Here is a 25,403-nt window from a genome sequence, read left to right on the forward strand (position 1 = left end):
AAGTTATGCCTTTAGAGAAGTACTAAGAATTTGTTTAAATTCTTTATAAAAGTTCCCAACTACTTTAAAACCATGTCTGAACCAGGGGTCTTCCAGGAGCTCAACCTGGCACCCTATCAGCACCTTAGGGTGCCCCAACTTTTTAAATTTTTTTATTTCAAAAACCTTTCTTGTTTATTAGCACGGTACATCAGTGTAATATAAACATCCAATCAGTCGCCGTATTTTGAAACATGGAATTAACACCTTTCCGTGCCTACAATCATATTGAGCATGACAGAAACAGGTAACACTCCCACCCTCCCTTCCCATAACAGTTTCTATGTTGTTCAAAAGGTAAAACGCAATATTGAAATACAGTTTAAATCATAGCAGTGTAGCACTCAATTTAGCATTTTATCACCAGCACATTACAGTTTGAATGAAATCGTGGCAATATGCAGATAAGATCAAATATAATTACAATTAGGCACGAGCCCCTATATCTCTGTCTCAGCTATATCACTCATATGTTACAATAACCCCAGTACATTCAACCTCAAAAGGGCATTTCTACAACGGTATCTCGCTTCAGAAGTACTATACTTCTGGGCAGTCCGTCAGGTGTCTCCCCCCATTGCCAGTTTGCCCCTTCCTCTCCTCCTCCCCGCCTCCTCGTCTGCTTCCTGTCTAAGAAGATAGGAAGTGAGCGGGCCCTAAACATCCTTTGGTCGTGATCTGATTGGCAGCAGTTCTGCGAAGGAGTGTAACTGATCCTGCCAGGTGGTCATAGTGTGTATCCAGGACTTGAATTTGGAGGCCCTTCCCCCTTTTTTTTGTTTTTTTTTTGTTTGCAGAGTTTTATATAGCGCGAACTAGAACCAAACCGAATCAGTTATCAGAGCACTTTACATAGCACCAGTTACGTTACATGAGGACACACTTTCATTTTTAGGCACGGGGAGATTAAGTGATTTGCCCAGAATCACAGGGGGTTTTTGTCGTCGTTACCGAGACTCGAACCCAGATCCCGAGGTCCGAGGTCGAGCGCCTTAGCCGTTAGGCCAACCCCTCTCCCCACCTGCACGCCACTTGGCGTTTGGCAAGAAGTAGACTTATTCCTAAAAACTTTTTATGGACAGTAGCAATGTCGCGCGTCAGCCCAGTAGTGCTGTAAGTGGGCACGGCGTAACCCTAACCCCCAACATATCCGATAGTCCTTCAAAGATCTGTGTCCAGTAGTCTGCTACTTGGGGGCAGGTCCATGCTAGATGCATAAAGGCTGCTCCCTCTTCCCTACAGCGTTCACATCGATCATCATCTCTGAGGGGAAACCTGTATAGCTTAACGGGGGTGTGGATCAACCGATGTAAAAACTTAAAGTGGATAAGTTGTAGCCTGCTATTGCTCGTGATTGCTTCAGTTTGGATACAGCTAGTTTCCCATTGGTCATCTGACAAAGGTATTGTGAGGTCATTATCCTAGTGCTGTCTGGCCCGCAAGATGTGGGTCGGTGGCACACTTTGTGTATGTTTATATAGGAGAGATATGACATGACAGGGGGCCTCCTTTTGCAATAAGGCATGTAGGGGCGCTAGTGTTTCTGGTTTGTCGGGGAATGCAGGGGTGACAGCTCCAACACTCTGTCGAAGCCGGGTGTATAAAAATGTGTCCATTATCGTGGGTGTGCGCGTTCCAAAAAAGTGTTCTATGGAACGAAACTTGGTGCCTGTATATAGATCTCCCCAGGTGTGGTAGGTGAGCCCAGTTAGCATTCTGCGACATATCTCCTCACATGTCACCTGCAACCGGGGGTCATTCAGCAAGGACATCCTAGGTGAGTACAAGAATGGGTTCCCCATGACACGGGCAATCTGTCGCCATGCCATCACCATACAATCAACAGTTGACGGGTCACGTTCCCTCTCTTTCACATGTGCAAAAAGGTAACAAGTCGGGGCGTCTGGCCATATAGCAGTCTTCTTCCGCCAAATGGGCCATGAATGATGGCTGATGATTCCAATATGTGGCGAAGTGAGCCTGCGCACAGTTATAATAATGTTCAAAATTGGGGACGGGACTTCATAACCTCCCTGGTGGTATGGCAGCATCAGTGTGTCAAGATTAAGTCGCGCCTGTTTCCCTCCCCATATAAGACGTGTGAGTTGGGTCCTAAGTGTGCGAAAGAAGAACCTCCCTGGGTGATATGGGATATTGATGAAGAGGTATAATAATTTGGGTAGTATTACCATCTTGATGAGAGAAATATGGCCCGCCATGGAAAGTGGCAAATGTATACACTTGGTAATGCTGTCAGTTAACTTATCAATGGCCGTCCCATAATTAATCCTCATTAGTGTGTCCTTGTGCCTCGTAATCCGTATGCCCAGATATTTCAGCTCATCCGCTTCCCAAACAAGGGGGTAATCTAGTTGATGCGGTTGGGTATTATCAGTAAGGGGGAATATAGCAGATTTAGACCAATTGATCCTTATGCCAGAAATACCTCCAAATTTTGTTATTTCTCATAACACAGGATTAAGGTTATCTTGAGGTTTCTTTACATATAGTGTCATGTCATCTGCGTATAGAGAGATGAGCACTTGCCAGGCGGTATAAATGAGTGCTCGGTGATTATGCTGTTGTCTGAGCTTTGAAGCCAAGGGCTCAATGGCCAATGCGAAAAGGATAGGGGATAGTGGGCAAACCCTGCCTGGTGCCTCTAAAAATACAGAAGGGGGGAGATCTGGCCCCATTCAGCAGTACCGTAGCTGTCGGTTGGTAGTATAGTAGTTGTACCCAATTTAGAAAGGCAAGAGGCATTCCCATGCGTACCAATGTGCCTAGCAGATAGTCCCACTCTAGCGAGTCGAACGCCTTAGTGGTGTCGAGAAATACCGCCACTGCCTCGCAGTTAGGGTCGATATCCTGTAACACGGCAGTTAGGGTCCGCAGGTTATGTGACATTGCACGATTGGGGACGAATCCCGCTTGGTCGGGCAACACCAGCCGTTCCATCAAAGGGTAGCCAGGACCTTTGCCAATATTTTAGTATCGCAGTTCAGTAAGGATAAGGGGCGGTAGGAATCACAGAATAGTGGGGATTTTCCGGGTTTAAGCAGCGAAGGTATGAGGGCCCCCCGCATGGTACGGGGCAGGCACCCTTTTTCCAAAGCGGCATAAAATACTTCTTTCAGGATAGGGGCTAGCAAGGGAGCATAGGTTTTATAAAATTCAATTGGGAGACCATCCGACCCCGGGGCCCGACCTGATTTCATCTGCATGATGGCATCAGTGATCTAGTCAAGTTCCAGATCTAAGTTAAGAAACTTTCGTTGGGTGTCACCTAGCCAGGCAAGTGTGGTATCTTCCAAGTAGGCAGTTAGATCGAGTGGTGCACCCCTCTGTGAGGAATAGAGCGCGCTATAATAGTCTCTAAAAGTGCGGAGCTGGTCTGGGAGGTTCCTATGCGCATTGCCCTGTGCGTCTTGTATTTCAGTGAAATAATTGGAAAATTTAGGGTGCTTAGTCGCACTCGCCAGCGCCTTCGCCAGGCGGTCTCCTTCACCATAGATACGCGCCATGTGTGGTTTTCCTCGAAATCTACACTCCCTATCCGCAACTAGTTCGTATTCAGTGAGTTTGTCACATGTTTGGGCCTTAGTGGCATTGTCGTCTGGGCTGAGGGCAAGGGCATTTTCCAGATCAAGTAACTCTCTCTCCAGCTTGAGGAGGTCTCTACACAGGGTTTTGAGGACATCTCCTCCCTTGGCTATGTACCATCCCCGCACCGTAACTTTGAACGCTTCCCATACCGTCGTAACGCTGGAGACGGAGGACAAATTGCGTTCAAAGAAGTCTTGAATATCTTGTTCAACCTCAGCCTTAAACACAGAGTCACCGAGATGAGATGGGTTGAGAAGCTAATTCAGATATGGGGAGCTCTCTAGAGGGGCCCGCAGCTCGATGAATACTGGGGAGTGATCCGAAAACGTGCGAGCCAAGTGGAACGCCTGATTCATCCAATGCGCCATACCTGCACACACAAATATATAATCTAGCCTAGCCCAAGTGGAGTGGAACGCTGAATAGTGTGTGCCTTCTCTAAGTGTGGGATGCTCATACCTCCAGGAGTCCAGCAAGTAATTGCTGTCTTTTAAATACCTTAGTGTCCTTTGCGTAACCGTGTAATGGGATGGGGAAGCCCGAGATCTGTCCACCTGGGGTTTTAGAGCGGTATTGAAGTCACCTCCCAAAACCACGTAAGTAATGCCTAGCACTTGAATCTTGCTCCTTAGCAGGAGGAGAGTATGAGGGTCATCAATATTAGGGCCATAATACTTGGCAAACACTACATCATACGAATGGAGTCTCCCCCAGACCAGACAGAATCTACCTCTCACATCAGACTCCGTTCCGCTGGGCACAAACGCTACTCCTCGCTTGAACAGTGTAGTCACTCCCTTAGAGTAATTAGAGTAGGACACAAAACAACGATGTGAGGCCATCTCGAGGTAAACTGGGGAGTGCCTCCGGGCGCCAGATGAGTTTCTTGTAGAAGGGTAATTGTTATGCCATGTCTGTCCAAGTACCTGCCTGCGCTTCCTAGGGTTATTGAGGCCTCGGACATTCCACGAAGCCACCTTGATAGACGGAAAAGCTTGTGCTTTATCTAGCGTCCCCATTACAAAAGAGACCAAAACCTATGCATACACTGTTAACCTTCATTACCTGAACTCGCAGCAGTACTTCTATCATTAAACAGCCCCCCACCTCCCACACCGGCGTCCCTAACTTGCCGGGTATAAAATCCCCACCCTCCCAGAAAAAACACATTATGCAAAACATAGCTCCCCTATTAAGGGGTTTCGGGGGGTTCGCCCTTGTGGGGGAAAGCGCTAGGGGCACACAACCCGCCCACTCTCCTCCTTACTTGCACCCACTGGCGCCACCTCTACTCGGGCGGTTAGCCAAGGTGGGACTGAGGTAGGTGGCCGAGCAGGGCATAGTATGCATATTACACACAGTCAGTCATATGTATACATCACCAATGAAGTCCAGTCCTTCGGGCGGTGAACAGTATCAGGAGCCGCCGAGGGGGTCATCGTACACGCTGCACTTCAGTCCACTTGGGATAGAGGAGATTGAGATCTGGAACGTGCATGGGCCGCTGCTTCCTTGGAGGACGCCCGTTTATGACTTTTCGGGTAATCTTCGGCCTGCTGCGGTTTGAGGAAGTGGTGTTGTTTTCCCTGATGCGTGATTCTCAGTTTGGCTGGGTACAGCATAGCGCAAGGGATTTCCTGCGTTTGGAACTTTTTCTTGACCACAGCAAACTTACATCTAGCTTCCTGCACCGCTGGGGTGAAGTCCGGGAAGAAAGACAGCGTTGTATTCCCATAATGTACCTGTTGCTTCTCGCGGGCCAGGAGTTGGACTGTATCTCGGTCACGATAGTTTAAAAAGCGCACTATCATCATCACGGGCCTTGGCGTTGCTCCAGGGGGTGGGCGTGCAGCCAGGGATCTATGTGCACGCTCCACCGTGAGGTGCATAGAGAAGGATTCCCTGCCAAATAAGTCCATGATCAGCTTTTCAATGAAGTCTTCCATTCGGCCCATGTTGGTGGATTCTGCTAGGCCAAGGATGCTTACATTGTTCCGTCTGGACCAGGCTTCCAGGTCTTCGTTCTTATCTGCAATAATCTTGAGCAACTTGTCCATCTGCGAAATGTGGTTCCAACTCGCCGTTGCTCCATCTTCGAGGTCTGAGATTCTGCTCTCTGTTTCTTTTAGACTGTTCTCATGCTGGCCCAGTTTAGTGACAACGGTGTCCATCCTCGAGGTCATCATGTCCATTTTGGAGTCAGTAGACGAGGCTTTGCTTCATTCCAAGCAGGAGCGCCTTCCAGTCTTCTTCTGGAGCGCCTGCAGCATCAGACTCCGCGTGCTCAGTTGACTGGGATCTAGGCGTTTTGCGTGTTTCAAATGGGATCTTAGTTTGCTTGGCTTCGGTGCGCCCCATATTGTAGTAAGAGAAGTCGGGTCAGCGGTCAGGACCAAATCCCACAATGTAATGTTCGTAGCGGGGCAGGCAGCAGGGTGTCAAATCAGCGCCAGGCGGAGTACGTCACGTCACTGTGCCGCAGTAGAGACAATGGGTAGGCCTTTCCTAAGACATGTAATGGCATGTGCTAAGGCTATGTATAGCAGGCACTTATTAAACCCTGACAGTGACCAAAATTGCCATTTTTACAGAGTTTTGCTTACTCAGAAGCTTCAATTTTGACCAATTTCAGGCACAGAAATGACTTTAAACACAATTATATTAGTTGAAAAAGTAATAATTCACATCCAACAGTAATTTACAGTCAAAAGATTAAATGTTAAAATTTCATCCAAATTGACCATTTTAGGAAAGTTCGACTGGTCCGGGGTCATCGTTTTATATCAGAAAATTGATTTTTTGGACTGTACCAAAAATGATTCAAAATGTCAATTGGATCGTGCCTCATGTTAAATAACCACATTTTAAACACTGACAGTGACCAAAATTGCATTTTTACAGAGTTTTGCTTACTCAGAAGCTTCAATTTTGACCAATTTAAGGCACAGAAATGACTTTAAACACAATTATTTTAGTTGAAAAAGTAATAATTCACATCCAGCAGTAATTTACAGTCAAAAGATTAATTGTTAAAATTTCATCAAAATTGACCATTTTAGGAACGTTCGACTGGTCCGGGGTCATCGTTTTTCATCAGAAAATTTATTTTTTGGACTGTACCAAAAATGATTCAAAATGTCAAATGGATCGTGCCTCATGGTAAATAACCACTTTTTAAACCCTGACAGTGACCAAAATTGCCATTTTTATAGAGTTTTGCTCACTCAGAAGCTTAAATTTTGACCAATTTCAGGCACAGAAATTACTGACTACCGATTACCACTTTCTTCTGAACAGCTGACCATATTCCATATGTGCAGGCAAGCTTTTTAAACCACACTCTCTTCAAGTATCCACACTCTAGCTGACACTGAAGACATCCCCTAGCCTCCTCTCCTAGCAATAATTCATACATCGTTGGAATCATTATCTGAAATTACCCTTTGTTCTTTAGTATAAACATAAAAGCCATCCGTTGCAGTACAGTGGGCCAGTAATATACCCGAAGATTTGGGACTCCCCATCCCCCCCGTTTGGGAGAGACAAAAACTTTAGAATGAGTTGGAGAAGTAAGGACAAAAGCCACATTTCAATGGAGTTAGAGTTGAAGCACTGCAAGACATTTCTGCCAGTATCACCAAGGTGACTGAGCAACTAGTGTCCCCAGATCAATGTTGTAATCACAAACAAACTCACAATGCGTGGAGAAGGGAACAAGAGGCGGGGGGGTTCTAGGAGCTAGCAGCCTCCAATACTAACTTTTAACCAAAAAAAAAGCTGCTCCGAGTGTAGTGACCTTGTTAAAGTTATGATCGCATTGTGAGTAAGGGCATCTCACAAAATGTGACGGACTGGTCTCACACACCACCTGATGTCATGCTTCATCACTTGACCAGTTGTCGCCCTCTAAAACCTGGGTTTGATAGAGGGCGGGCATACACCTAACGACAGGGATGCTCTTCTAAACTAAGTGGGGGCCCATGAGAATGCGAGTGAAGATAAACATCATTATAGTTATTGTAAATACATTTTAATGTGACTAATAACTATATGATATTAAAATCATTGGACAATGTGTGGGGAATTTATTGTCCCCCTAACCGTTGAGTAAGCGGTCAACATGTTTCTGCCAAGTTGGCCCAAGTGGGTCCAGGGCATTCATCAGGACCTAAATATAAAGAGGGGGCTCCGTTCTTACCAACTGGTGGCAAGAAGATACCACTGTGCGGGTGTGACCTGTGCCACTCTCCACTTCCGAAACGGCTGTCAATGTCAAGCCTAGATTTGAAAAGTGCAATCAATTATATACAAAGCTGTAACAACAAACTTGGGTCACAAAAAATATTTATATATTTATATTTGAAACAATGCATGCACCGGTTCAGTTAAAAGTGAGGGACTACTCATGTGACACTCTATATGTGTACACAGTTTCAGAAAATTCATAAAGTGAGAAGAATCTCACTTTTCTTACCCTAAATGCAAAAACTACTTGCCACATGGGAGAAGGGGAGTTGTCAGCCCTGAAAAGAAAAATACAGACCACATTCTGCGTGAACGGGAGTTTAAGTCAGAGGGAAAAAAAACATCACAATCATGCATTTAGAGGCTTGCCAGCAGAAAACCAGACACTTTCTGCTCAAACACAATCTTACTGCCACAGGAAAGTCTTCTCCGTTCATCCTACGCGACTGCTCCCGGTCCTCCCGAATGTTAGAGTGAGGGAGAAATGCTGCCAAATATATAGTGCTGCCCATCCCGGTAATTGTTGTAAAGTGGGTTGGTGTTAGCCGAAAGTATCTCCCGGTGTGTGGTTTCCGGTGTCCCCGCATGCTTTAACCTACTCGTTCGGGCAACTGCCTGATTAAAAAATGGCTGCGGTACGCGCATGTTAATTGGATGAATTGAGGCCAGACATGCCCTTGTAAGGGAGCGTCCAGGGCTGGGTGGAGTGGCCGATTGGAGGCAAAGTCAAGTCCTCGCCCTCGATCAATAGCTACCAGCTAGCGCATGGCTGTTATGCAGGATGAAGTCAAGTACTGCCCCAGTGTGGGCGAAATTGTAGTCTGGCGTTGATGTGCATGTGTGTGAAGAAAGCACAGCAGCGCTCGTGATCGCCAAGGTGCAGTTTATAACATACAATATTTGTAGTTAATAGAGGCACAATCATAGGGGCAATATGTGTAATTATATGGACGCTTTTAAAATAAATACAGACTATGTGGTGCTATTGCTTTAGATAAATGTGGATTAAATGGGAATTGCCATGCTGCTGGCAAACGCGTGCATAAGAAAAAATATATATATTACGGGAACAGTGATGTTTGTGTCATGTCATTAAGAAAAACGCTAGTGAAGTTGGCATTGCCATGCTGCTGGTGGACGTTGCGTGCATAAGGAGAATATAATAAGGGGACAATGATGTATGTGTCCCTACATATACAGAATGGGAATCTATTAATATCCCAATCGTTATATCACTTTAGATGGGCTGAGTACGGTGATCAGTAAACCCAAAGGGGTAAATAGTCTGAAAGGTGAATCCTGTTGTCGATATCAAAGTTTAAGGACCGGGTTCGAATTGGTTATGTTGTAGTTTTATCATAGTATTTCAGCGTCCCATCTGTAGCCATGGAATTTCATAATTAAGGCCCTTCTCCCAGGACCGCAGGCGGTAGAACCATCTTTGTTCCCTAACATGTAGGGCTTTTGTAAGGTCAAATGTAATTTTCTTCATGACCATCAGGATGGTCCACCTGAGGTCTGTATCTTTATGGTTTTTCTCCATGAAGTGACGTGTCAGTTTAGTGTTCGTCTTCCTACACCTAATGGTGCCTCGGTGTTCGTTAATGCAGACTTTTATTTTCCTGGTGGTCATGCCCACGTACTTAAGAATGCATGGGCATGTTACGAGATACACAACGTTTTCGGTGTTACAGTTGCTGAATTCTCGTAGTTGACAGGGTCTTCCGGTGCCTATGTCTACCTCTTTTGTATTAATTGTGAGGTTACAGGACGTACATCCCCCAAAGGAAAAACGGCCCACTACTCGAGGCTGGCTCCAAAGTCTCTGTTGTTCTTCTCCTTCAGGGGTCGTCATTTTTGCATGTACCAGTTCGTCGCGCAGACTCTTGGTTCCAGGAGTTTCTTTTCTAGTTGTTCCACCAGCTCCTCAAAGGTATCTGTATTGGAACAGTTCCTTCGTACTCGAAGGAACTGACCCACTGGTAGATTTAGTCTCAAGGATGGAGATATATATATATATATATATATTTGAAACCAATCCACACGTACGATCCAGTGAGGCGCTGACTCCGTGAGTTGTAATTCAAACAAAATTTATTGTCTCTACTCGCTGCTTAGACGCGTTTCGGCGGCTTGCTCCCGCCTTGTTCAAATATATATATATATATATATATATATATATATATATATATATATATTTTTTTTTTTTTAACTGGAGTTTGTAATACAACCTTGAGCCCCAACCCACACCATCCAAGCAGAGGAATTCATCATGATACAATAAACATAAATTAGTCAGCATACAACACAGAATAATCCACAGTAATCAAGAATTCATCCCATAATTATTACTATTATCCATTATAAAGTGCTGCTGTGCATAACTTCCTATTATCAGGATATTGCACTACCCCTCTTTTTAAACCTATTTTACATACCGCCATTTCCACTGTTCCTAGCACCTTCCCCCTCTGACAATGCCGAGGTCCATATCCCCATAGGTGCCCAGGCTCGTAAGCCTCTTTTTTTGGCCAATCTACCTTTCTGAGCATACACTGCAATTTCTATATGGTACGTAGATATAAGCAGAGCTATCTATTGATAACACAAGGGAGGGGTAGGGTCTAACCAAGTCTTAATACTGCCTTTGCAAGGAATATAAAGGATTGAGCATGAGGGGAACTTCTACCTTTTGAACTCCTAATAAAATCAGTTGAGGAGTGACCTCAATCTGCAAACCCAGTTTCATCTCCAAAAATTCCCTGATGTATTTTTTAAATCCATCCGAAAGGGGGTATCTTGCAAACATATTTATCAAATCCACCCAGTAGGACTGACAGAGGACAGTTCGTACCAGATACCCTTCCCCATTTTATAAATTTCCCTGGAGTAATATGAAGATTAAAGCAAGATTTACAATGCTGGGCTTGCAAATTGGCAGACATTAAAATTAAATGAGCCAAGCCTAATGATTCTGCACTTTCCTCATTTTCTGTCTGCAGCGATTCTTACCATCATCTAGTGTGTTTATTTATGTCATCCACCATCAGGCTATTCACCATCCTATATAAAACACCAATTGACGGCTTCTGCTCAATGATCATATCTAATAATTCAACCTTAGCGAATCCACTTTATCCTCCTCCTTTTTTTTCCCTAAAAAGTTCCTTATCCGTAAATATTTGAAGATTTTGTTATGCCCCAAAACAAAATTACCTTTATTGCCTTCAAACGTGGTAATACGGCTGCCTCCTAGAAAATACCCAAAAATAAACGGACCCTGCTCTTTTCAGCATCTGATGTAAGAGTCCAAAAAGATGTCCAGTAAGATGGGTTTTTTCTTACATGGTGTTTAAAAGTTAAGACTACCGATTACCACTTTCTTCTGAACAGCTGACCATATTCCATATGTGCAGGCAAGCTTTTTAAACCACACTCTCTTCAAGTATCCACACTCTAGCTGACACTGAAGACATCCCCTAGCCTCCTCTCCTAGCAATAATTCATACATCGTAGGAATCATTATCTGAAATTACCCTTTGTTCTTTAGTATAAACATAAAAGCCATCCGTTGCAGTACAGTGGGCCAGTAATATAATCGAAGATTTGGGACTCCCCATCCCCCACGTTTGGGAGAGACAAAAACTTTAGAATGAGTTCCTAGGCTTGCAAGTTTCAAAGAACTGCCGCCTCTGACATGCAAATTTGGCTCTTCCTCACAGGAGAGGAAACCGATCCCCTTTTCCAGACGTAAGGTGGTCTAAACGGAGGTTGACACGATTTTTCATAAGTAGCAATCTTTGTGATGGCATACCTAGGAATTCTGGGGGCGTAGTAACCCCAAGGGTCAGTAACCCACTCGCTACTACCATACACTCCCATAAAACCCCTAAATTGAGTATTTAGGGGAGCCCCTGGCACCGAAAGAGCAGATTCTGATGACCTGAAGAAATAAGACCTGAAGAAATAAGATGGGGCGAGAAAAGTCACACAGCAAGAATAGAAGACCCAGCAACTGACATGGCCCCAACAGTGCCGCCCTGCTTGCTGAATTCATCTATTGCACAAAAGTTGACTTGAACCAAGACCTCCTGAGGGACAGTAGAATGTCTCCTGCATCCTGCAGTCAGCCAAAGAAAGCCCAAGAGGACTCCGGACCGCCAAAACCCGCTGCCACTGCACCAGAGCCCTACAGCCTGTGTCAAAATGAGCCAATGGTGTCAGCATGATCTCCAAGCCCTTAAGGTACAGGGTACACTGTGGAGTGACTCCTTGTGATCTCCCAGACGTCGCCTGCAGCCTCTGTTGGACGGCCCCCTCAACTGCAAGTGTTGACAGACTGAGAAATCCGACACCTCAAAGACCCTCTGCACTCAGACACCCTGTGTCGAGGAGAAGAGGACCAAAGGTGTTCTTACGTTCCCCCAACACTACAAGAAGCGAGGCCACTAATTGGTTTTACCGAACAGGTCCCTAGTCCCCTCTGCAGTCTCTTTCTACTGTGACCGTTCTCCATTGGGTAACTTTGGGCTCCTGAGGCTGTTTTGCACCTCTGCACCATGCCCCTCAAGCGCCACTGGTGGTGCTGCCTTGTACCTTGCCCACAACTCACCTTAACTCCTGGAGAAGAGTCCTGTAAGTCGCTGACAAGAACCAATAAACCGCTTATGATTTTCCTCCCATAGGATAACATTGCAGAATTCAGAAATTGCACTGTCAACTTCCAAACTGAAAAATATTCTATTTAAAAGCATACTCGCGTGAACGATTTTCTTTTCATGCCTGTACATATATAAAGATACAATTTTTGTAAAGTAGTAGAATCTCCTACTTAAGTCATGTGGCTCATTTACTGGCCATGTGTATTTTCAGATGTCTTGCACTCCTCTTTGTTAAGCCTAAGGCTGTTCTGCCACAATAGCCTCTTACAGAGTACCTTGGGATTGCCAAAGAAAGGCCCCTGTCCACTCATAAGGGAGCCCCTGGACCCTTTAGGGATATAGCTCATTTCTATATATCATATAAAGAGCCAGATTGCTGCAGTGCAGAACACAAAAACAAGCCCAACATGATTTTTTTTAAAAAACACAAAAAAAAACACAATCTGGCAGCACAGCAAATTGCAGTACAATTAAGACTGCCTAGACTTGCGGAATTTCTTATGTAGAAGAGAAAAGGATGCATTTTCACTTATTTTGAGTTACTTCACACCTACAATAATAGTTCAAATCAATGGTTTTTATGCTCAACGATAAGTTATGTCCTTTATAAAACCAACTCATTCCATAACATTTTAAGACTTTAAAAAGAATATCAATGTACACCGTTACCAGGCTTTATAAGGAGGCACTGTAATGTGTCAACTTACCTTAATGTGAATACACAGTTAACAGGTGAACATTTTCTGCTTACCTTGCAACTTTTGCTTAAGTGGAATTAGAGATGAAGCTGAGCTAAGGAATGGGTCCGATGATAAATCCGGCAAGTTTCTGCTCAAATTAGCTTTTCCCAAAAACTGCGGAAGTTCCTCCGATGGATTTTCTGGGCTCATCTTTCTCTGTCGACTTGTATTTAAGAGATGTTTACCGAAAAATGCTTCCTACACAAAAATCAGTTAACAAGATGATTATTCAGAGACCTTTTGCTGCACAACAAGTGGTAAAACAAATAGAGAGTAGGTAGTCGTGTATATCAAGGAAAATGTAGAATTCTTGTCATTTGGTCTGTTACTAATAACACTCAGACCACTCCCAGACCTAAACTTTATATATAATATGCAAGCCTGTAAATGATGACTCTATACTGCTGCTAGTTCAAAGATAAGAGTGTTGATGCTGTGCATTACCATTTGTCAGGCAATCACACATTCGGTATATGCAAGTAGCTTGATGCTTTTGGAGCCGTGTGGAGAAGCAAAGGGGACTTAAAAATGCTGTGCACAAGGAAAGAAACAAACTAAAATTGTGTGTCAGCTAATTGGAAACCTAGGCAAAACCATTAATAAAGGATAGATATATTATCAACTGTGGCTGCACTGGAAGTGAGCTGCTCCTGCCAAATGAGCTGTTTTCTAGTCCAAGAAACCTAATGGGGAGCTGTAGGTAGAAAGCAAGGCTATCCTCACGTTTATTATATTTTTACAAGTTGAAAACAATTTTGACTATACATATATGCGAGTGTGTGGGTATATAAATATACCAATGAACATATATGGTGAATCTTACTTACCCTGTAAGCATCTGTTTGTGACATGAAGTGCCACATCTAATGTTTGGATCGGAAGTGTGCACGTTTTTATTCTTCAAAGTAGTCTTTCGAATCACGAGGTATAATGACTCTTCTTCTTGCTTGTAGTGCACATGGTCATTGATTCCATTGTTAGGTTGTTTTCCTATTGGCGGGTGAGGATGGACTGAAAGGATGGTGTATCCTACGGAGATGACCATATAATAATGTAATGCATGATGTATATAAATGCAAGAAACAAGTCACCAGGGAGGAGGGTGAGTGCATGTGAATCTACAGCACTACATGCCACAAACAGATGCTTAGAAGGGAAGTAATAATCACTGTTTGATGGAATATGTGACTGTAGATAGACATGCTAAGCACAGACTAAAAAGCAGTTCTCCTTGTAAGCGGTGACTAACTTGTACCCAGTGTATTTGTTTGAAATGATGTACGTTGTACTGATTGACCAACATTTGCTTGTTGTCATGACATAATAACTACACAGTAACTTTTTTTAATGAATGCAGTGTAGTCCACGTAGCTGCTTTACATGTCAGCTATTGGAATATTCCCTAGAAATGCCATGGAAGTTCCATTTTTACATGTAGAATGGGCTTTTGGCAGGATAGGGAGGGGCCTTCCCTTTAAGTGGTTTGAATAATGGCACAAATATTTGTTGAGATTTCCGGAAGGATTGAGCCTCATCTATGTAGTACATTAGAGATCTTTTAACATCTAATGTGCGTAATGCTCTTTCTGACACTAAGTCTGGTTGAAGGAAAAATACAGGCAATTCATTGGATTGGGCCATGTGAAATTGTGATACTATAGGTAGAAATTTAGTATTAGTTCTCAAAACTACTTTGTCTTTATGTATTTGGAAAAATGGTTCTTCCATTGTTAGTGCTAGTAACTGAAATGAGAAACCAAAGTTTCTATGACAAAAATTGTAGTAGGCATGTGTGCAACGGTTAAAATGGTAGACCCATTAATCTTGTTAGCACAACATTAAGATTCCACACTGGTGTGGGTGTAGCTTTAGGTGGAATGACACTTAAGGCCTTGTAGAAAAGCCTAAATTACAGGGATTCTGAATATGGAAGTTTGTTCTCTATTTTGAAGGTATGCAGTTAGTGCTGTCAGATGTATTCATAGATGTAAAAGCTATTTTGCAGTTTGCAAGTGAAGCCGGTAATTTTTGAGGTGATGCATTTAGTGGATCAATATCCTTTGAGTGACAATAATGAAAAGTGTTTTAACTTTGCTGCATAGTACACCTGTATTGTGGGTCTTCTTGCTTCTTTTAGGATATCCATACATTCTAGCGGTATCCAAATTCTAAGATTGTGAGGTCTGGCGGTTGGGTGTATTATCACTCCTTGGTTCCGAGTGAGGAGGTCTTTCTTGTCTGTTGGATAGTAGTTGATGTGGGACTACTGCAACTCTAGTAGTGTTGTGTACCCTGGTTGTCTGGCCCATGTGGGAGCAACTAGGATGAGTGTCGGCGATGTCTGCCTCAGTTTGTGAATTACAAATGAAAGTAGGGGGAGAGGGGAGGTGGAAAAACATAAGCAAATATACCTGACCAATTGATCTATAGTGCATTGCTTTTTGGACTGTGGGTGTTGAAACCTGGAGGTTTTGGCATGTTGTGTTCTGTGTTGTTGCAAATAGATCTATGTCTGGTTGTCCCCATTGGTAGAAGAATGGGTGTAGGACTTGTATGTTCAGATCCCACTTGGCGTCTCCTGGTATGTACTCTGCCAACAATTGAATGCTGTGTTGTAGGGATACACCATATCCAATAAAATAAAATAATTGAATTCATTCAAAAACATACAACAAGGTTCCGTTGGCAATAATACACCGAACCTTGTTGTATGTTTTTGAATGAATTCAATTATTTTATTTAATTGGATAAGGTGTATCTCCTTGAACAGTACACGTTGTATTTCGTTCAATTTCTGTTGGCAGATCTAGTACTCTACAAATTGGTGCATACATTCTCCATTTGATTGAGTATGTGTTTGAATGAATGTGTGAGGTATGATTGTGAAATGGCTGAAGATTTATGAATGATGGTTATGTGTGATTTGTTGGTTCATTTTTTGTGTCCATTTTCATTGTTGTTATATAATTTTGTGGAATTGGATCTAAATTTCAAACTATTTATCCTAAGTATTCCTAAATAAACAGCTATTGAATAGCACCTGGATGCGTTGAACTGTGGTCTATGCATTTTTGCTAACTTTTTGGTTTCAAGTAGAGTATCAGTATTGGCATCTTCTCTCGTTGTTTAACTGTTGTTGTATTGACACTAGTTCTATTGCTCCTTTGATCAGAAGATTCAACTTTGTTTTTTTCTATTTTACTAGCTTTTGATGGTATGTTATTAATCGCTGGGTGCGAGGTGAAATGTTGGGAGGTGTTGAAGTGAGCTCCAGACAGTAACCATGATGGATAACATCTAACGCCTATTGCTCGGATGTGATACTTATCCATGCGGAAAGGAATAGTTGTAGTCTTCCCCGGACTGCTGTTGTGTGAAAAGAGTGTGGGGGGGGGGGGGAATGGATGGTGGACGAGTCAAGGCTTGGTGGTGGCGGAGATGGGAGGGTTTGTTAAAACCTCCTATACCTCTGCCTCTATTGCTGCTTCCTCTATAGGATCCCCTGTAGTATGCTCTAGGGGAGGATGCTTGATTATGTGTGTTATAATAGGAGGAGGATGTCTCAGTGGAGGCGGTTTTAGATCCTCCATGATAGGTGGAGGGATGAAAGGAACCCCATTGTGATAGTGCCTGAAGGGCTCCCATTGTTTTTGCTGTTACATGGTCTTTCTTTGTTTTTCTAGGAGAGTATCCACCTTTGGCCAAAAGAGATGCTTTTCATTGAAGGGAAGGGCTAGTAAATTTTGTTAAACTTCTGGTTTGAAACCAAATACCCTTAGCCAGATATCCCGTCTTAGTAGAAGACTAGTATATACCCCTAGTAGCTGTGTAGGCGTCATCAAGGGCACAGCTTAAATTTGTATTGAAGATAAGTTTTGCCTCTGATGTAATTTGGTATGCCCTTATTTAATGTTCTTCCCTGAGGTATTGTGGAATTCTTCGACTTCGTCTCAGTGTGCCCTATCATAGCGTGACAAAAGACCGATGGAGTTGGCAATTCTCCCATGGTTGGATGATTATACTGCTACCCTTTTTCCAGCTGCATTTATACATTTGCTTTCTTTGTTTGCCGAGGGAGCTTCACCAGTTGCTTGAGAGTTTGCCCGTTTATCAGCAGTAGCCACAACTAAACAGTCTGGTGTGAGTTGACTCAATGCATTGAGGGTCTGCTGAAGAGAGGTTATATATTTTATCACCCTAGGTGCAAAAATCCTAGATCTAACTGGGTCATTAAAAATATCTGTGATATGTCTGAGCATTCCTTTAAGCATGGGAAGACACTGTGTGGAACGTTGAGTAGAAGAGAGAGCTTCAAATAGAAAGTCATCTTCTATTGCCTCAGTGTGTAGTGTTAACTTATGAAAATTAGTCACCCTACTTATAAGGTCATGGTAAGTAGTGGTGTCATCAGGAGGGGAAGGTTTGGATTGATAAAGATCAGGATCAATACCATACGGTGGGTCTGTGTCAAATGCCTCCCAGTTATTTTCTGGTGGTAATGAATGCTGGTCACTATTACCCCCCCCCTCCAATCCCTTGTACAACAAATGTAGTGATCCCCCTGGGGAATCTATAGGGTCATGAATTGGTGACTGCTGTTCTAATGGAGTTTGTACATCAGGGACTGTAAAAGGATAAATGCGAAGTGAACTAGTATATTTGCCCTCTTTCTACTTTTCTGACACAATAGGAATATCTATTGTGTCTTGAAAAGGAAGTTGTCTTTTTGTTGGTTGTATATGTTACTGAGGGGACTTGGTGAGGATCATTCCTGTAACAGGGCGAGTCATTTTGTGTTTTTGCCAAGAATCCAGATGATGACGCAGTTTCTCAAGTACTGGCTGTACAGGCGCTGGAGAATGTGCAACTCTTTGCTTTTTCTATAACAACCCCAATTTACTCCAGCAACTTTCGGACTCTGGTCGTTTTTAGGGGATCTGAAGGTTTCAGTTCCAAAGGTGTGGTAATGTCTGCTTTAAAGTTTTTAGGTCCGGAAAGTCAGGTCAATTCTGATGTTGAGTGTTTGGGTTCAAGGACTGATCTAGGCTGTTTCTTCAGAACCGAGCCAAGGCTAGTCGGTGCCGACCATGGCCCAACAGAAGACTTTTGGGGTGTTAGTTGTTTGGGTGGAGGCGGATGGGGGAAATTACTCACAGTTTTTTGCCCTGGTGTGATGTCATCCTACTCCACATTAGAGTTTTGTTCTGTAGAGAAGATACCCTCATCTGCATCCGACGGAAGTGTTTCCGGTTCCTCCAAACCAAAAATGTCCAGCATGTCTTCCGTGCTGTGTCAAGACATATGTAGTCTTCTAGATTTCCAATCTCGTAGTAAAGTCTTTTTTAATCTGAATAACATGCAGGCATCGTAAGTTTCTTCTTGATGATTAGGAGATAAACATGATTTACACATCTTGTGTAAATCTGTGCGTGGAAATTTTGAGTGACGCGGAGGAGAACATTTAAAAGGTGTCCGTGCCATCATCCCTCGGTCCTCTTTTCAGAAAGAATGTGGATGAGAATTGCCGCCCCAAAGGGTGAAGGCCCCAAAGAGCGCAATCGCATTGACTCCCCCAGGAAAAATTTGACGGTTATCTAATATATCTAGAAACACTGATAGAATCCCGATCGAAAACAATACCGATGGTATTAGAAAGTATCCTGATGTCGAGTGGAGCAGAGGTGCACACAACCGAACCCAAAGGCAGGAAGAACAATCTAACAATGGAATCGATGACCGTGCACACTACAAGCAAGATGAGGAGTCACTATACCTTGTGATTCGAAAGACTTATTTGAAGAAAAACAACTTGCACACCTCCGAGCCCAACACTAGATGGCAGACATATATATATATGTGTGCAACAGGTCATGTTTTACCTTTGCTGAGTGTGTAAAGGGTCAATTATTTACAATAGGTAAAGCCTTGGGTGGGTCATGATGTTTCCCCCCCTTCCTAAACAATCGCACCAAGGAAAATGTTGTTTACCCTGTAAGCATCTGTTTGTGGAATGTAGTGCTGTAGATCTACAAGCAGTGTATACTCCTGCCTTCTGGGGGTGACCCTCTAACTTGCATGCCCTGGGTATTATTCACATGGGGCTTACAGGTAAATTAGCTTAGCAAATTGGGTGTGTTCCAATTAGCCTTACCTGTTTAAAGGTAAGAACGTAGGCACCAAGGTCTGGTTAGCAGGCCTCCATGCACTCTCAGAGTTGAAAAACCAGCAGCACCAGTCTCAGAACTTGGGGGTAACCATACGAAAAGAGGTATTTCCTTACAGTTACTCACCCTGTTAAGCATCTGATTGTGACATGTAGTGCTTAAGATTCATATGCGCCAACCCTCCTCCCCGGAAGCCTTTTGCTGTTTTAGTTATCCTTTAGTCTTTACTTTTCTATGCATGGTCATCTCTTTTCTGTTTTGCTACTCTCCATTTCCATCTTCACCCGCAGTGCGGGAAAAACAACCTAACAATAGAGAAGGTCCATGTGCCTTACCAACAATGGGTGGAATCACTGTACCTCGTGACTCGAGAAGACTTCTTTGATGGGAAACAACTTGCACACATCCAGGCACAACACTAGATGGCAGGAGTAACATCATGTGTATTTTCTGTCACGCATTCCTCAAATATAGCTTATTACAATCTTCACATATGCAGGAAGAGTATGTGGCACACAATGTTTCCTAATGCAACAGTTATTGTATGTAAGAAAGTGGCTCGGTATATACTGCACCAAAGTAAAGTACAGTGTGCACAGAGTCCACAGTCCCCAGAGGTTTGGCAGAGGTTAAAGATAGATATAACCTTACTCTCTAAAGTGGTAGCTTGGTCAAGCAGTAAGGCAGTATCAGAGGACAGTGTAAAGCATTTGTTGTACACACTCAGTCAGCAAATGGTCCCACACACTCAAGAACTGAACTCTAGGCCAATTGTTCTCTATATAGAAATATATTCTTGTTTTATTTTTAGAACCACAAGTAGGTATAAAAATACTTTCTCAGAATGAGTTGCTACAGTTGAAGACTTTCAATTATCAATAGACTTGTCAATGCAATAGATACAGTTGTTGCAATATGCAATATAAACTTAACACAATAATAACATTGAGCCCAATGGGAAGTTTTAAGTAAATGCGATAAAATCACTTTAAGAATGGTTTTCTTACTCTGGGCTGGATCCTGGATTCAGCCCTGGTGCATTTCCTGTAAACAGTTGAAAGAAATAGTTTTTGTTACACAAGCGATTTTTAAGGAATATGTGTATATTTTGAAAATCTGGCAAAAACCAGGCAATGTTATCCTATGGGAGAAAATAGAGTTATCGGAAAATCACAGTTGTAATTACTTTTCAGGATCAGTGCTGGGCACAAAGATCCAGCACTGGGATCTCTCCTGGTAATAGGTGAATAATTTTGTTTTCGTTGATCGGATGATTTTTAAGGAATATTTCAAAGTTTCAAAACTCGACACTTAAAAGAATTTCCGAGTGAAACCAGCCAATGTTAGCCTATGGAGAAAAAGCAAGTTATCGGTCTTCGGGTAAGTACTCAACTGGCAGAGTTAAGGTTCTGGGGTAATACTCAGGGGTCTCCCAGGGTCAAGTAGGTACAGTTGTTACACCCTCAGCGGCACAGGGGCAGCCGGGTGCAACGAGAGTAGGCCCAATGTTAGCCTATGGCGGGCAGGGGGCCTTTGGTTGGTGGCTGCTAGAAGGCAGGAAGCCACGCGGCTGTGGGAGCTGAGCTCCTGGTCCCTTACACAGGGCAAGTGGGGAAGTAGGATAGAACAGATGCTGCACTTCCAGTGGCACTAGAGCGGCTGGGTGCAGGGTGCATTTGGGCCGTCGGGCGCCCAATGTATTTCAATGGGAAAGCTGGAAGTTGTACAAAGGCTGCAGGCTCAGGGATGGAGATTCTTCAGGTGCGACCACCACTTCGAGAGGTACGTTGGGAAGCTGTAGGTTAGTTAGGCACCCCAGAGGAAGGCACAAGGGGGCCGCAGGGCGACGGGTGTCTTTTGGTGTCGGAAAATCTTACCCATTGCTGGTCGCGGTTGGAGGGTTTCCTGGTTGTGAGGCTGCAGGCGTCGTCAGGAGCATCGAGGAGGGTCCTTTTGAGTGCTGGATTCGTGATCACAGTTGCGGGGGGGGGGTGCAGAGTGTGCTGGATTCGCTGTTACTGGCTGGCACCAGGGGTTGTTGCTATTTGAGCAGAAGCACTGCTTGTGGGAGTCCCAGTCTTTGGATGAGCAAGGCAGTCAGGTCCTCCGGGGTTTTTGAGGTTGCTGACCACAAGAGAAACCGGGATTTAGCAGGATCGAGGGTCGACTGGCCTGTAGGACTGGGGCCAAGTCAGTTGGTGTCGTCCCCTTGTTAGCAGCTGCACGGCAGGTCTTTCTTCTTGTTCTTTTTTTCAGTTTCGGAATCGGGATCTGAGTAAGGAAGGTTCAGGGTGCCCCTAAATACTAAATTGAGGGGTGTTACAGGTAGGGAAAGGTCAGGGGCCAATGGTAGCCCTTGATAGTGCCCAGAACAGAGCCCAGCCGGGCCAGAGAAAAAAGGAACAAAAGGACCCCAGAAAGATGGACAAAAAGCGGGTCCACAGTCTTGGCTGTGTACCATGCCACAAATTTGTTCCACCTGCATGCATATATCAATTTAGAGGAGGGACGCCTGGCTGCCAGAATAACATCACAGACTTCGGGAGGCAAGTCAAATGGAATCAGCTGTCGTCGCGCAATCTCCACGCATAGGCTGGACAGGTTTGGGTGGAGAACCGCCGCACAAGTTACTTACCTTCGGTAACGATATATCTGTGAGAAACAGTAGTTAGTGTTAGATACCTTACCTTAGAATATCCCCAGGAGTCAGACTGGATCCGGAAACTTATCAGCAGCAGTACCCCTGCACGTCGCTAGGCGTCGTCTGCTGCACCGCGTCCGTCGTCTGCGTCGTGATCGCCAGGATGACGTCGGAGTACTTAGACGACGCCCTCGCGCGCTGGCGTCAGTTCTGTACATAGCTTTTCATGCCAGGAACGCAGAGCCATGATAGAAACCGACACTGGTGCCATGAAACTAGGGCCCTGAAAGGGATGTCCTTAACCCTAGATGTCGGTTCGCAGAACGGGGAGGATGGGAGGGGCGGTAAGGAATCTAACACTAACTACTGTTTCTTACTGATATATCGTTACCGAAGGTAAGTAACATGTGCATCTGAAAGAAACAGGTTAGTTTTAGATTCCTTACCTTAGAATAGATAGCCCAGCAATACCAACCCCGGTGGTGGGTCCGCGAACCAAGATCACACCAGAAAGCCCTGGAGTACGAACGGCCAAAAAAGCCATCTCTACGGACTTGGCTGTCCAGGCAGTATTGTCTAGCAAACGTGTGCAGCGAGGCCCACATAGCTGCCTGGCAGATGTCCTGCAAGGGGACTCCCCGACCCAGGGCAGTAGTAGCTGCCGTGGCACGAGTAAAATGGGCGCGCAGCCCAACAGAAGGCTCCTTTTTCGCCAAGGAGTAGCAAACCTTGATGCACAAGACGACCCACCAAGAGATGGTCCGTTTGTGCACCGCCCGTCCCTTCTTAGCGCCAACGTAACCAACAAAGAGTTGTTCGTCCAGCCGGAACTGGCGTGTGCGATCTAGATAGAAGGAGAGCGCATATTTTGGGTCCAGACGATGGAGCCTCTCTTCCTCTTTCGAGAGATGCGGAGGCGGAAAGAAGGTGGGCAAGGTGATGAGACTGCCCGATGTAAAAGGCTGTGATTACCTTGGGCAGGAAAGAAGGACGAGTCCTCGGAACAACTTTGCCCGGATGGACAGAGAGGAAAGGAGGTTTTGAAGATAGAGCCTGGAGCTCACTCACTCTCCTGGCAGAGGTGATGGCAACCACGAATGCAGTTTTAAGAGCCAGAAGACGAAGAGGACAGTTATGAAGTGGCTCAAAGGGAGCGCACATCAGATATGTTAGAACAAGATTCAAGTCCCACTGAGGCATCACGAAAGGAACAGGAAGAAACGTGTGTGATGCCTTTCGAGAATCTATTTACAACAGGGGACTTGAAAAGAGAAGGCTGATCAGGAAGCCTTAAGAAGGCTGAAATGGCCGAGAGGTAGCCCTTGATAGTGCCCAGAGCAGAGCCCTGCTGGGCAAGAGAAAGAAGGAAGAGGAGAACCTCTGAAAGGGGGGCAGAGAGTGGATCCATAGCCTTTGCTGGGCACCATGCCACAAATTTGGTCCACCTGCAGGCGTATACCGTTTTTGTGGTGGGACGCCTGGCTGCCAGAATCACATCGCAAACTTCAGGAGGCAAGTCAAATGGCCTCAACTGCCGCTGCTCAATCTCCACGCATGTAGGTGGACACTGGACAGGTTCGGGTGGAGGACCGTCCCGTGCTGCTGCGACAGAAGGTCCTCCTGAAGAGGCAGACGAATCAGGGGATCGACTGACATGCTGAGTAGCTAGGGATACCAGTATCTTCGTGCCCAGTCCGGAGCAACAAGGATGACTTGGACCCGGTCTCGCCTGATCTTCAGCACTCTGGGCAGAAGTGGTATAGGCGGAAAGGCGTACAACAGACCGCAGCTCCACGCGTGACGAAAAGCGTCGCCGAGCGAGTGCCGCCTTGGAAATTCCAACTCGCAGAACTGATGACATTGCACGCTCTCTTCGGTGGCGAATAGATCTAACCAAGGCTCTCCCCACTACTGAAAGAGACCTTGCGCCACGAGTTCAGACGCCATTCATGATCCATCATGCACCGGCGGCTGAGTTTGTCCACCCTGGCGTTCAGGGAACCTGCCAGGTGTTGAACCCCGAAACTGCGCCGAGTCCAGAACCGCTCCGATGAAAAGAAGCTTCTGACAGGGGCACAGGTGTGACTTCGGCACGTTGATGGAGAACCCCAGCGAGTGCAGGAGGTCGGCCGTAGTCTGGAGGTGTGAGACGACTGTCTGGGGCGAGCCTGCCTTTAACAACCAGTCGCCGAGATAGGGGAAGACTGAAACCCCTGATCTGCGCAGATGAGCTGCGACCAACACCATCACTTTCGTGAACACCAGAGTGGCGCTGGTAAGGCTGAAGGGGAGCACGGTAAACTGAAAGTGCTTGTGGCCTACCGTGAACCGCAGGTAGCGTCGGTGGGCCGGCAGGACGGGAATGTGGAAATACGCGTCCTGCAAGTCCAACGCTACCATCCAGTCTCCTGGGTCCAGGGCAGACAGGACCGGAGCCAAAGTCAGCATCTTGAACTTCTCCTTCCGGAGGAAGCCGTTGACGCTCCGTAAGTCCAAGATAGGGTGTAGGCCTCCTTTGCCCTTCTTGGGTACCAGAAAGTAGTAGGAATAGCAACCACGTCCTACTTCTGGCCCAGGAACACGCTCGATGGCCCCCTTGGCCAAGAGGGCCATAACTTCCTCCTGCAGAAGTTTCAAGTGATTCTCCGACATGCGGTGACATGGCTGGAGGGGTCGCCTCGAAGGGGAGGGAGTAGCCCCTTCGGACGATTTGCAGCACCAACCTGTCCGACGTGATGGTGCGCCAGTGGAGGAGGTGATGGCGAACACTGGCGTCGAATGGGCCTGAAATGCCGGACTAGGAAGGCTTAGAGGCAGATGCTGCGGGAGCGGATGTGGACTGACCCTGCCATTGTCCCCCGGCACTGCCACGGCAGTAACCACGTCCGCGACCGTGTTGAGACTGGTTCTGCGGCCTGTGGATGGTTGGACGTGTGGGGGGCGAAAAGTGGACGTTTGATGGCGCTGGCCTAGGCCCAAGGACTTGGCCGTAGCCCTGGAGTCCTTGAAACGTTCCAGCGCACTGTCCGCTTTCGTACCAAAAAGGCGACAGCCATCGAAGGGTATGTCCATGAGCGAGGCCTGGACATCCCCCGAAAAGTTGGCGGACCTCAGCTAGGCGTGGCGGCGAACCGCCACTGTCGCTGCATTCGCCCTATCCAGTGAATACTTGGTGGGGTCGAGTCCACACCGTATTAAGTAGCGTGCTGCGTCCCGCCCTTCCGCCAGGGCTTGGGTGAGCTTTGCCCGGGCCTCCTCTGGGCACTGAGGCAGCACCTCCGCAACCATATACCACAAAGAGTGGGTG

General features: G+C 45.4%; 1 protein-coding gene across 15 annotated transcripts in view; it reads right to left on the bottom strand.

The window, feature by feature from the left end:
- Nucleotides 1-25,403, bottom strand: part of KMT2C (lysine methyltransferase 2C) — a 1,799,940-nt gene that overhangs the window by 802,978 nt on the left and 971,559 nt on the right. For all 15 annotated transcript variants that reach the window (XM_078663231.1, XM_078663229.1, XM_078663237.1 and 12 more), the window contains one exon: nucleotides 13,303-13,489. In XM_078663231.1, the coding sequence (XP_078519357.1) occupies nucleotides 13,303-13,489 (187 nt within the window). The remainder of the gene's footprint in view (nucleotides 1-13,302; nucleotides 13,490-25,403) is intronic.

Source organism: Lissotriton helveticus, chromosome 10 (assembly GCF_964261635.1).
Source record: "Lissotriton helveticus chromosome 10, aLisHel1.1, whole genome shotgun sequence".
In the NCBI taxonomy this organism is placed as follows: Eukaryota; Metazoa; Chordata; class Amphibia; order Caudata; family Salamandridae; genus Lissotriton; species Lissotriton helveticus.